The following is a 12594-nucleotide window of genomic DNA, read 5'->3' as shown; positions in this document are numbered from 1 at the left end:
TTATTTTGTTCTAGAAGTCCTTCTCAGTATGAGCCAGACTTGCATCTTTAAACCAATTTTGTGAATGTAATACATGCTGATTATGTGTTATATACTTTCCTATGACCGATGTAAGATGAAATAATGTCAAAACAATGATTTTTGGGGTGCCTGGGTGGCTCAGTCGGTGAAGCGTCTGCCTCTGGCTCAGGTCATGATCCTGGGGTCCTGGGATTGAGCCCTATGTTGGGCTCCTTGCTTAGTGGGGAGCCTGCTTCTCCCTCTCCCTCTGCTGCTCCTTCTGCTTGCTTATTCTCTCTCTCAAATAAATAAAGCCTTAGGAAAAAAAAGAAAAGAAAAAAAGCTCTGCTCAGTAATCCCTTCTTAATGAAAGACACTTTTAGGTGTCGCTCTGGGCTTCTGTCGTGCCCTCCTTCTCAGGTCCAAAACGAGGAATGTGGTCAGAGAGAAGTGACAAGGTCAAGGGTTATTGGCAGAGGCAGGAGCAGAAGGTCCCTGCCCTGTCTACACCCCCTGTGGCCCCAGGGCTCCTGCCACTCTCCTCAGCAGTTCATGTCAGCTTTGTGGAGGGCCTGGCGAAGTGTGCTATGATCGAAAGCTCTGGTTGTGGCTGTTTGGGTGCTGCAAAGCCGTCCTTCTCCATTAAAATCATCACCCCCCTCTGGTGTGGGAAGATTACATGCCATTTTGGACTACAGATAAACTGGAACAAGTCCGGAGGAGAGAGGGTGGGAGGGAAGCTTAGAAATGCCATCACCCCATAGAAGGGTGAAGGAGCCAGAGGAGCCAGCCTGCGGACTCCTTGGGGGAGAAAGGGCACGTGTTTTTGAATACATCAAGGTAACTCATGCTTAGGGAAACCAGATTTATTCTGTACGGCTCAAGACGTCAACTAGTTTCCGTGCGTGGAAACTACCGGAATGCTTCTGCAGCACAGCAGCCCCGGGAAGGACCGCCTGGGAAGGTGATGAGGTCCCCGTCGCAGGCTTGTTCAAGCACCAGGCAGCCTCTGGTTGCAGCAGAGGGTGCTCACATCAGGCCGCTTCAGACATGTTCCTTGCAACTCCGAGCATCGGATTCTCTCCAGAGGTGTTTCAAAATCTGAAAAGAAAACCTATGGATTGAAAACCCCCATACTGCTTCCCCGAGGTCTTTCATGGCAAATGAAATTAAGGGGAGTAGAGCTCCAGCGCCGTGCACACGACGTGGCTGGAAACTCTGAGGTCTGAAACGCACAGCAGAGCAGAAGGCACCGGGTCAGAACAGCGGCAGTGGCACCGCCCGAAGAACCGCAGCTCCGGGGCCTCCCACGGTCCTCCTGCCCAGTGGTTCCTCCGAAACTGGAATTCACACATGTGTGAGATGACGCATGGTTACTGTCTATGCTACCAGGGACACTAGCTTTCCCCCTGTGACAGTCCTTTTCTAAAATAATAATGCTTACTGGTGAAAATGAGTGCCTTTGAGTAACTTTACAGGTGGGTCCCTGACGCACGGCTGGGTCGGTAATTAAGAAGTTGGCACCAGAATGACTTAGATTGGGGGAACACAGCTTTATCCGACCAACGGAAATCTCCAACTCACAGAGAGCTTCCGTGCCCCTAACCCTGAACATTCCCGCTGCCTAAGGTCTGGTGGCTGGCCAGCTGGGCAGATGCTAAGCTTGGTGCCAGGGGGTGAGTCCCTGCCTGCAGCCCTGCGCCAGGTGCTCGGGCTCAGTCCTGGGCTGGCTTGCCTGTAGGACATGAGGTTTTTCTCTGGAAAAGATTTTCAGGTACTGCAGTTACACCGGACTCCAGAGTAAATGGCAGACGGAGAGGTCGTTCTCCTTCCTTCCTGCTGAAGCACCGGAGCTGCAGCCGCGTCCGAGTGAGGCCTGCAGAGCACGATCCATCCGTGGAGACGCCCGTGGTCGCTCCATCCCAGACCGTGCCCGGTGCTTGGTACCCGGTGCTCGGTGCTCCGGGAGGTCTCAAGCGTCTTCTCCCAGCGCTCCCACCCCGTGGGGCAGGGCGAGGTTACTGTGCACCCCGACGCAGACACGGCGGTAACCTGCGGTCATAAGCCACAGAGCTGGTGTCACTACTTTTGCCCATTCCACCGTTTCCAACAGTTCCACGAAGCCTGCGTACCTGCAAATCCGGGACGCCCCGGGGCGGGGGGCCTCGGGCCTGGTGGGCTCCCCAGGACATGCACCCTCCAGCTGCCCAAGTGCGGGAGCCCTGCGCACTCAGGAGCCGCGTGACCCCAGCCCCGTTCACGCGCGCAGCGTCCCTCCGGGTCAGGGACAGACACTGAAGCTCCTAACCCGGACCCCGACTGCTGCAAGGCGCTGCACGCTCCTTAAGTAGCGGCCCCGCAGGGGGCGGGGATATGAATATGCAACACCAGCTTCCCTGCAGGCCATGGGACAGGCAGCACTTAATATTCTGGACGCTCTGCGGGGCTCGCTGGCACTCCGATGCCTCGGGAGACCTAGGGGCGGTCCTCACGAGGCCAAGCCTCCCCTGATTGGTTGTCCTTAGAGGGGAGCTGGGTTCCCATTGGCTGCCTTAAAGCGGTGACGCGGCCCGTCCTTTGTGCGGGAGATTTGAAAGCCCATTTCCCGGATTTCGGGCTGTGAGCACAACGGCCGCCCTGCTGTCCCCCAGTGGGAAGTTCCTTCATTTTCTCCGTCGGAGACGCACGGGTCCCACAGCCCTAGCGCACTCCCGGCGCCGCGCTCTCACTCCGGGTCCGGACAGCTGCTCCTGACCCCGGACCCCGACGGCTGACCCCCGACCCCGGACCGCGGCCCCCGACCCCGACCCCGGACTCCGACCCCGGACTCCGACCCCCGATCCCCGCCCGCCACCGCCCGGCCTCTCGCTTCTCCCGCCGCGCCGGACCGGTGGTCCCGTGTCCAGGCTCAGCCCACTGAGCCCCGCGGGTGCCGCGCGTCCGGGCTCGGGGCCGTGGTCGCCGTCCCCTGCCTGGTGTCTCGCGCGGGCGTGGGCGGCGGGCACCGCCGGGTCCCCAGTCTGCCGCCCCGGCCGCCGAGAGGCCGCAGGGTCGCGCCTGCGCAGAGCCGCCGGCCCGGCCCCGCCCCCTTTGCCCAGGGGACGCGTCCCCGGTTGCCACGGAGACGCGCGGGTTAGTAACCAGCGGTTCTGCTCGAGCTGCTGCTGGGGTGCGGTGGGGTGCGGGCGCGGCCGGCGAGCGTGTGGTCCGCGGTTCCCGCAGGCGCTGCGGTGAGTGCAGGCCGCCCACCGCCCAGCCCCCGGCCTGGGCTCCCTGCCAGCCCCCGCCGGCCTCCTCTCCACCCCGCGGGTGCTGCTCCGGGGCATTCTGAGCCCGCACTCGGAGGGCCGTGGGGGTGTGGAAGCCCCGCCGCCCTGAGGGCCGTGGGCGGGCAGCTGTCCCCGGAGGGCTGCGCGCAAGCAGGTGGGGTGGTGCAGAGCAGGTGCGGTGGGGTGGGAAGCAGGTTCCCTGGCGAGAAGATGGCAGGTGCGGTGGGGTGGGCAGCAGGGGGTACCCAACCACACACAGCGCAGGCCGCCTTCTGGCTTTTCTTTGTCCTGCAGAGGGTTCGTATCCCCTGCTGAGTGGGCTCCATACCCAGCTCTGAGTGTACAGATACCACACACGATCGTTCATTCAGAATTGTGGCTGGGTTCCTCTGTGCACAGGATGTCCTAAAAGTGAATGCTGCCTAGGCCCAGCCTTTCTGATGATTTTCTGACACATTTTTAAATGTGTGCCTGTGGTCACCAAAAGATACATCTGAGATTGGCATTCTCACAACAGCCCCGCACAGGAACCCAAATATCAGCACGCAGTAGATATGGGTGGGCGTGGCGTAGTCACCGTGTCCTGCAGAAAGACCACAGCTGCAGACCGCAGCTCTGTGGGCAATGGGACAAATCTTACAGACATGACATTGAGTGGAGGGGTCAGATATAAGAGAACACACTGGGTGATTCTGTTTCCATGAAGCCCCCAAATTCCAAAACTACATTCTAGTGGTTGTGCTGTGGGAGCCCGGTGGGAGGCCAGTGAGAGAAGGAAGCTGAGGTCAGGCTACACGGATGGTTCCTTCTGTGTGTAGAAGGTGGTGAATGCACCTTTGGGAATGTATGTCACACTCGAATAAAAACGGACGTAAAAAAAGGACCAAGTGCTTTTGATGAAACTCAACAAGTGTCTGTCTTTGTGACCAGGACTTTGGAAAGCCATTATGGCCAAACTGCTCCAACCTCCCCCCAAGTTCCTGCCCTCAGAGTGGCAGGTCGCTAACAAGAACCAGTACCACAGAGCAGAGGCCCAGCGGTCCCGGTCCGAACGCCTGGTGGCAGAGAGCCAGAGGCTTGTGGATGAGATTGAAAAGACCACGAGGAAGTCTCAAAGCGATGTGGACAAGAAACTAGGTAAGATGCGCCACTTGCTGCCTTTGTGCCCACACCTGGATGCCACGGGGAGGTGTGGCCACGGTGCCGTTCCGTTCCGTGGTCAGGAGAGGAGTGATGGAGTATCTTGAAATACTGGGGGAAAATGTGCGTTCTTCTGGTTCTGTCTCTGAGCTCACTGCCCTAAGACAGAGGACGCTAACCTTGCCTGCTTTGCAGCCTCCCTTGTTCATTCTCTTACTGATCTGACACCCTTACTGGACATCTAAGAGATGCCTGGGCTGTCCATTCACTCTGGACAGTCAAGTTGCAAACCTAGACCTTGCAGAAAGAGGTCCCAGTTGGCATGCGAGGCTTGTAGCCTCAAACATAACCAAGCAAGGGTCAGAGACATTGGAGGGGCGCCTCTAACATGACAGACACCCGGACAGACCCACACACATGGCAGAAGAAAAGATGAGCCATAAAATATTCAGGAAATTTGGAGAAGACACTGCACGTAGGAAACAGACTCTTGAAGACCGCTCAGGGATGAGAAAGCATCCTTGGGGATTAAAATCATGAGCGCACAGTCTGCAAAACTCAAAAGAAGGGAAGGGGTGAGCGCAGGAGAATGTGATGGCGAGGAAGGGGGCGGTGGCAGGTGCGAAGCTGAGGGGGTTCCAGAACCTGCGACCATCATCAGCAAGCGGGAGGGAAGGTGGGAGGAGGAAGCTCTCCAGGGCAGAGGTCCTGGAAAGAAGCAAACCCAGCGGGTTCCTTGGTGGGGCCGAACATGCGGGGGTGTTTGCAGCTCTGGCAGAACGTCCAAGGAAACAGTCCTGCGTCTCTGGAACGTGAAACAAAGACATGACTACCAGCCCCTCTAAAACCAGAAAATCCCACGAGAGGAGAAATAGATGGCAGCGCGCCCCACAGCCCAGATGTAGACCCCATTTACGCATTTACGATCTTGTAAGCAAGCTGTTCTGTCGCAAGACGGCGATGCAGCCCCACAGGGAAGACGGGGCAGTGAGAGCGTGCTGTCCCAGAGCAGATCCTGGCTTTCAGTCACAGGGAACTGGTAGATATCGTCTAAACTGATCATGAGTGAGGAGCACAGGCCAGAAGAAATTCTGGAAGTGTCTAGAACGTGATTGCTCCTGGGTTACCTGGGGGACTCTGACGGCCATGCCTCTGACTCTCTTGGTTTTGGCTCAGGTCATGATCTCAGGGTCATGGGATCGAGCCCCGTGTTGGACTCTGTGCTCAGTAGGGAGTGTGCTTGAGATTCTCTCTCCCTTTCCCTCTGCCCCTCCCTCCCTCAACCTCTAAAATAAGGAAATAAATCTTTTTTTTTTTTTTTTTTTTTAATGCATTGCTTCCAGAAAGCGGGAGTGGGTAGGGACAGGTCAGAGAGCTGCAACACTTGGGTGGGTTGACTTTTCAAACAACGTATGTCTAGATCTTTGATAAAATTTAAAGTTATTAAAAACAGTGGCTTTTAAAGCCTTAGAGTCAACCCTTATGGGTGACGGTTGCATTAATTCATGGGCGATGGTTGCATTAACTGGATGGTGGTCTTATAAGAAGAGATGCCCTCCCGCCGTCCCCTAATCAGCACTTACAAGATGAAAGGGCCCCCGCAAAAAGAACGCAGCTGGGGTGGTTTGAGGGTGGTCTTTACGTTTCTGATCCCAGAAATGGCAGCACGGGGAGTGGGCAGACGTGTGTGTGATGCCGTGTGCTTTCTCCTTGCACCTCAGAACAGAGGCTCGAGGAAGTCCGGTTCTGGAAGAAGGAGCTGGACGACAAGCTCGAGCAGCTGGTGTACATCACAGAGGACCTGCTCACGTACCAGACCAGACTGGTGAACGCCCTGGAGAGCATGAAGGAGCCCCTGCATATCAACCAGATGTGCCTGGAGTACAGGTGGGAGTCACTGCCGTGGGGTCCCGCTGCTGGGGACAAAGTGCAGCTGCGCCAGGTGCTGGGTCCCGGTGAGGCTGTGGAGCCCGTGTTTGGAGCCCGCCGTGCTGGGCAGCGGAAGGAGCTCTTCACACCTTCACTTAAATGTAGGTTGGGACTCGGTTTGGCTGCAGAGACTTGGAACACTGTAAACTAAGGCTGAATTGAGGTAGGGCCATGCTCTGTCCCTCACAGTTAGGGGATCTGCAGGAAGTCAGCGTGGGGCTGACATGGTGTGGGTCTTCACTCCCCGGGTGACTCTGTGACTCCAGATGGCAGCCAGAGCTCCAGCCCTCCCCTCCATGCTCCAGCAAGTAGGAATAATTGGGTTTGCTAGTCCCCGTTGGCCCGTGCAGCCCTTTGAAGGGCGCTTAGTCACGGGGCCACACCCGCAGAAACGGCCCTTGAGGACAGGTTCCCAGGGGACAAGTCTGCGCCAGTACGCAGAGCCTCACTGGAGCACTTTGGAACCCAGGGAGCCCTGTGCGTTGTCCTTTCCCTCCTTCAAGTCCTGTGAGTGGGACGTTCTAGGAGGAAGGACGCAGGTCCCCCTCCCCCTGCTCTCTGTCACAGCTCCCCCCCTACTCCGCGCGCCCAGGGCCTCTTGTGGCTGCCAATACAGGCCCCTACATGTCCAGTGCCCCCGCACACTGGCTGCTGGGAGAACGATTTCAGACGCAGGTTTCTACGGGTCATTCTGGGGGCCCAGAACTCTTTCCCTGCGACGCTGGAGCTGTAGTTCCTTGGTCTGGCCACTGAGGTTCGAGGTTTGTCAGGACCTAGCAGACTGAGCCCATGACCTCTCTGGGCCACGCCTCACGCCCAGCAACCCGTGGTGCCCAGGTGTGCAGTTACCTGCTGCTTCCTGAGCCTGAGGCGGCTCCCTCTTCCTGGGAAGAGCAGCCCCCTCCAGCAGATGCGGGGTCTGTGAATCCCAGGGAAGGAGCAGGTGTGCACAGAGCCCGCCACTGGCTGCTCAAGTTCACACCCAGGGTGGTTGTGGGGGGCGGGGGTGTTGGGAGGGTGTTGGTGCTGCTGCCGCGAGCCAGGGAGGCACCATCTGTGCCTCCCCTGTTCCTTGCCACAACCCTGCGAAGGTGGAAAGAGTATCCCCATTTCAAGGGAGAGGAAGCCTCCCCAGACCTCACCCTGGGGCGGGCAGGGGGTGGGGGAGGAGCCTTCCTGCCAGGCACTGCCCTGCAGGGTGGAGGAGTCAGGTGGTGATAGGTCCCTCCGGGGTTAAGAGCACGTGACCCCAACTGAATTACCTCCTCCCCTTGACTCCAGAGGGAAGCTGGGTATCGTGGTGGCCCCCAAAGTGGGGTGAGCGCCCGGCGGGGGAGAGTGGACGTTGCCTCATTTCCGCTGTAGAGCACCTTTCTGGGTTCAAATCCTTGGCAAACATCAGGATGAGCTCCTGTTTCCAGGAAAGAAACCCACGTGTTCACAATTCTGAGGCAAACGAACATGCCCAATGACAGGTCAGAAGGAACAGCCTCCCAGAGTCACGGCCAAGTGAAGGGGAAGTGCGTCTGGCATTTTTCTGAGCAGGTGACCAGCGGCCCATGGATCTTGGCTCCCTGAGTTCTGGATATTTTGACATCTCACAGCCAGGCCTCCTGCCGGGTCAAGTCCCCCACAAACCCCTCGTCCAGGTAGCTCTAAGTGGAGTCAGCGCCCCAGCAGGCGCTCTGTGACCAGCCCCTCCTCTCGGCCAGGGAGAAGCGGGTGGGCATCGACCTGGTGCATGACGTGGTGGAGCAGGAGCTGGTGAAGGAGGCCGAGATCATCCGCGGGGTCATGGCCCTGCTGACCCGCACCCTGGAGGAGGTGTCTGAGCAGATCAGGTGCGGCTGTGTGCCCGTCCATGGCTCCCCACGGCCCATCCAGGATGGAGCCTGGGACAGGATGCAACCCGCGGTGTGAGGCCCATGTGACAGCGGCGGGCTGGCCATTGGGGGGGGCGGGCACGGTTGGAGTTACCAGACAGTGAACTGGAGCCCTTTCCTGCTGGGGCTCGGACCCTCCCATCAGAAGGGTCAGGAAGATGTAGGTGGGTTGGTTAAGCCGTCACCCAGCGTCTGGGGCTGTGGGGGGGGGGGGCTGGGCCGAAGGAAGCAGGTGCCGCATCCTGCACCAGACCTGGCACCCCCCGCTTCTCCCTGCAGGCTGAACCGCTCGGCCAAGTACAACCTGGAGAAGGACTTGAAGGACAAGTTTGTGGCCCTGACCATCGACGACATCTGCTTCTCCCTCAACAACAACTCCCCAAACATCCACTACTCGGAGAAGGCCGTGAGGGTCGAGCCACAGTGAGTGGGTCCCTCCTTGTGTACCGGGCAGAGGGCAGCCCGCGGGTCATTCTGACACAGTGCTGAGTGCCCTGGGGTCCCCCTTTGGGAGCGTCTGATGTCAAATCCCTATAAACCTTGAGAATTGGTTCGCCTGCCTGTCGTGTTTTCAGATATCCCGAGGGCAAGCTGGTAGTTCCCGGGCTCCCCTTCCCACGGCCCCCACTCAGGGGAGGAGGTGGCACGGCTACAGGGACCAGGAGGTGGACCGAGCCCAGGGTCCCCACACTTCCTGCGCCCGGCCGAGGAGAAAAACCTCGGCGCCAGCACAGACTTCTGGGACCCTGTCCCTGTCTCCCCTGCCCACCCTGTCCCACAGCCCAGGCGCGCCTTGAGCAACTGATGGCTTCCCTTGCAGCTCCGTGAGTCTGGAAGACTGGCTGGACTTCTCCAACAACAATGTGGAGAAGGCCGACAGGCAGAGGAACAACTCGCTGGCCCTGAAGGCCCTGGTGGACCGGATCCTGTCGCAGACGGCCAGTGACCTGCACAGGCAGTGTGACGTGGTGGACATGGCGTTCAGGAATGGGCTGCAGGAGACCAAGGCTGCCAGGGACCAGCTGGCCGCCCACCTGGCCAAGGTGAGCTTGCTGGAGGGGGAGCTGCTGGCCTGGGCCGCCGGCCCTGGGCCTTGTGCTCCTGGGTGGACGGGGGGAGGTGCACTCATGGCTCCCCATTCACAGCAGGGCATGGGCTCCTGGGGACCCGAGGGGACTTCACCCCACCCTGCATGACATGAGGCCAGGGGGATGGAGAGTGTTGACATTCCTTGAGTCAGCTAGGTACCGCCAGCTTCCGCGAACCCCCCGCTGGCTCAGGATTCTGGCTCCTTGTGCCTCTCCATTCCCAGGGGTGTGCCAGGAAACTGGCATTCAGGAAACAAGTCACAAGGCAAGACCCTGAACTTTAGCCTTGGCAGGTTTCCATGGCGTGGACGTGACCGTCACGGCCGGCTCCGAGCTGCCTGTTTAACGTGGGCTGGCCAGGTGTGGAACAGCTAGGCCACGGGAGCCAGCGGCCTGGGTCCTGAGCACAGGCGGTGGGTTCAGGGGGAGACGGGGGCAGGAGGGGCAGACAGGGGCGGCCGCACAGCGCAGTCCTGAGGACTGGACACAGCCCGGGGCGCCGTTCACCATCTCCAGCAGTACTTTGCAAAAGGTGGAAGGACTTAGGTGAAATGAAAAACCATTGCTCTAGTGTGTTCAAAGTGTCCGTAACAAACGATGTCGCTCACGTTCATTTTTAAAACTGGGTGTTCAGGACCCGATGTGTATGCACTCCAGCCCGTCTGGTTTGGGGCTGGTGGAAGGTGGCGCTGCCCGGGTGGGTGGCCTTGCTCTGTGGAGACCCCGATGCAGTTCTAGAGCAAAGCCTCTCTCTGGTCAACGTGGGGCCAGAAGAGAGCAGGCCGAGAAGGCCAGCCCCCAAGGCAATGGTGGGTGACCCCGTTTCATCTTTGGAGGCACATTTGTTTCCTTATTGGGTGAAAAGGAAAAGTTCAGACAACCAAATGCAACGTGTGGGCTTCCTTTGGATTCTAATGTGAACAAACCAACTCTTTAAAAAAATATGGGGGGATGCCTGGCTGGCTCAGTGGGTTAAGCCTCTGCCTTTGGCTCAGGTCATGGTCTCAGGGTTCTGGGGTCGAGCCCCACATCAGGCTCCCTGCTCAGTGGGGAGCCTGCTTCTCCCTGTCCCTCTGCTGCTCCTTTGCTTGTCCTTACTGTCTCTCAAATAAATAAATAAAATCTTTAAAAAATATATGGGACAATCAGGGAAATTTGAATACTATAAGATATAATGTGATAGTAAAGAATTATTTTTGGGGGGTAATAAAGATATTATAGTTAGGTTAAAAGAAAAGAGAGACCTTTTCTTTTAAAAACATGTACTCAACAATTCAAGACTAATGCAGTATAATATCTGGGATTTACAGATAATCGAGCTGACGGACAGGGTTGGGATGGGGGAGAACCTGCTGTGTATTGACTGTTGGTTGGGTTGATGAGGGGCACATGAGGGGCAGTAGCCTCTCTAGTTCCATCGGCATCTGGAAATTTCCATGATGCAAAGTTAAAACTGCAAAAGCTTAAGGAAGAAATAAAAATTTAAGCTACTTAAATATTAATCTAAAAATCCAAGTAATTTCTGAGTGATCTTTTCTGTGCACAAAGCCATCATCAGAGAAACCCCAGAAACCACTCGGAGAGACTCTTCAGGCTTCTGGGGGTGGAACTCAGGCCAGCGGCTGCTTCCAGGGAGGGGCGAGGCAACAGTGGCCAGTCATTCCATTCCACCTGCGAGGTTCTGGGGCGGGGGCAGCCCCTTGGTCCCCAGCAGTCACAGCTGCAGGGGCGAGAGGTCAGGCATGTTGTGGGGGTCCCCGCTGGGCTGAGTGGGAGTCCCCTGTCGCCACCTGACGTGATCACCGCAGACCGAGCGTGAGCGCCACCAGCCTTCCCCTCCTCCAATCCCTCCTCAAGGTCATGGAAGAGATCGCTTGCCAGGAGAAGAACATCACTGTCCTCGAGAAGGCCATCCTTGACCAAGAGGGGCCTGCCAAGGTGGCTCACACGCGCCTGGAGACCAGAACCCACCGGCCGAACGTGGAGCTGTGCCGCGACGTGGCGCAGTACCGGCTGCTCAGGGAGGTGGGCGAGATCGCCCACAATGTGGCCAGGTAGGTGGCTTGTGTGGGGAGCCTGCCGGCAGGCAGACAACATCTACACCCTCACAGGACCTGCTTCCCCTGGGCAGGCTTCCCTAACTGCGGCCACGCAGAAAGCGGGTCCCTAGCTACACTTTTCTAGAGCCCCGATCCAGACGTTTAGGTAAGAATGCACCATTCTGAAGGTTGGGGGCTCTCTTGGGTTTTCTGCCTGTGGCCCCCAGTTTGAAGTCTGCCTAGAGGCGGAGAGGGAGGGGCAGGTGTCCACGGTCCATCCCAGAGAGAAGTCAGCGTCCTGTCTCTCTCCCCCACAGACTGAAGGATGCCTTGGGCCAGGCCCAGGCGGAGCTGCAGGGCCTGCACCGCAGGCAGCTGGCCCTGCAGGAGGAGATCCAGGTCAAGGACAACACCATCTACATCGACGAGGTGCTGTGCACCCACATGAGGAAGTCCATCCCCCTGCGGGACGGCGGCGACCAGGGCCAGCAGGCGGGGGGCTTGCAGCCCGATGCTGTCTGCTGACGCCCCCATGGGGCCCACGCCGATTAAACCAATCGATTAAACTGGGTCAGAATCCGGAGCTTGGCTCTCATTTCAGGGAGGTGGGGCTCGGGCCTGGTGGGGGGTGTAGTGCTGGTTCGAGGGTCACCTGTCTCCCCGCACCTCCAGAGGACAGGCTTGCAGCCTGGGGAGCAGTCCGCCGCCTTCCCTTCTGGACCCCATGGGTCTGGATCCCTCTTGAGACTTGCCGTCTCCCTCCTCGTCACAGGCACGGGACATCCCTTGGCTGCTGTCCTCCGTCTTTCCTAGGAAACCGGCAGGGCGGGTGCTGCGGACGCAGACCCCACCCACTCGGAGTCTTACGGAGCTTAGATGGGAGCCCACCTGCCCCTGCAGGCCTCTTGGGGCTCATCTCTGCCGGAGAAGTGAAGTGGACACATGGGCCAGAGGCCGTCCAGCCCCCAGGAATCGGCCGAGCGGTGGGGCCTGAGGGGCGGGTGGGCCTGGCGGTGGCCGTGGGGAATCGTGGGGTACGGGGGTGGGGCAGCGCTCCCTGTTCTCCGTTGGCAGGGGCACCCGTGGGCCATGCCAGCTGCAGGGTGGGGACAGCAGGCCGGGAGGGGCGTACTGTTGGGGTGGCTTCCTTCAGCCTCAGGAGGGCACGGGGACGGCTTCCGCAGACCGATGCCCTCCTGAGCGTAAACAGAGAGGGCGAGTCTGCTGCTGGTCTCCGGACCCGGGA

The 12594-nt window shown here is 58.7% G+C and overlaps 1 protein-coding gene across 3 annotated transcripts; it reads left to right on the top strand.

Moving 5' to 3' along the window:
• Positions 1 to 3099: 3099 nt before the first annotated feature.
• On the top strand, positions 3100 to 11924 carry TEKT1 (tektin 1). Of its 3 annotated transcripts, none has more exons than XM_059378748.1 (8): positions 3100 to 3132; positions 4200 to 4406; positions 6131 to 6296; positions 8051 to 8179; positions 8501 to 8644; positions 9042 to 9264; positions 11167 to 11363; positions 11666 to 11924. In XM_059378748.1, the coding sequence occupies exons 2-8, from the start codon at positions 4217 to 4219 to the stop codon at positions 11871 to 11873; spliced, it is 1257 nt and encodes a 418-aa protein (XP_059234731.1). In that variant the 5' UTR covers positions 3100 to 3132; positions 4200 to 4216; the 3' UTR covers positions 11874 to 11924. The 3 variants fall into 3 exon arrangements, with proteins under 3 accessions (XP_059234731.1, XP_059234729.1, XP_059234730.1); XM_059378746.1 differs by lacking the exon at positions 3100 to 3132 and adding an exon at positions 3146 to 3230; XM_059378747.1 differs by lacking the exon at positions 3100 to 3132 and adding an exon at positions 3267 to 3423.
• Positions 11925 to 12594: the final 670 nt, after the last annotated feature.

The sequence above is a fragment of the Mustela nigripes genome, chromosome 16 (genome assembly GCF_022355385.1).
Source record: "Mustela nigripes isolate SB6536 chromosome 16, MUSNIG.SB6536, whole genome shotgun sequence".
NCBI lineage: Eukaryota > Metazoa > Chordata > Mammalia > Carnivora > Mustelidae > Mustela > Mustela nigripes.
The sequence above is the reverse complement of the archived record's forward strand: the minus strand, read 5'-3'. Positions and strand labels throughout refer to the sequence as shown.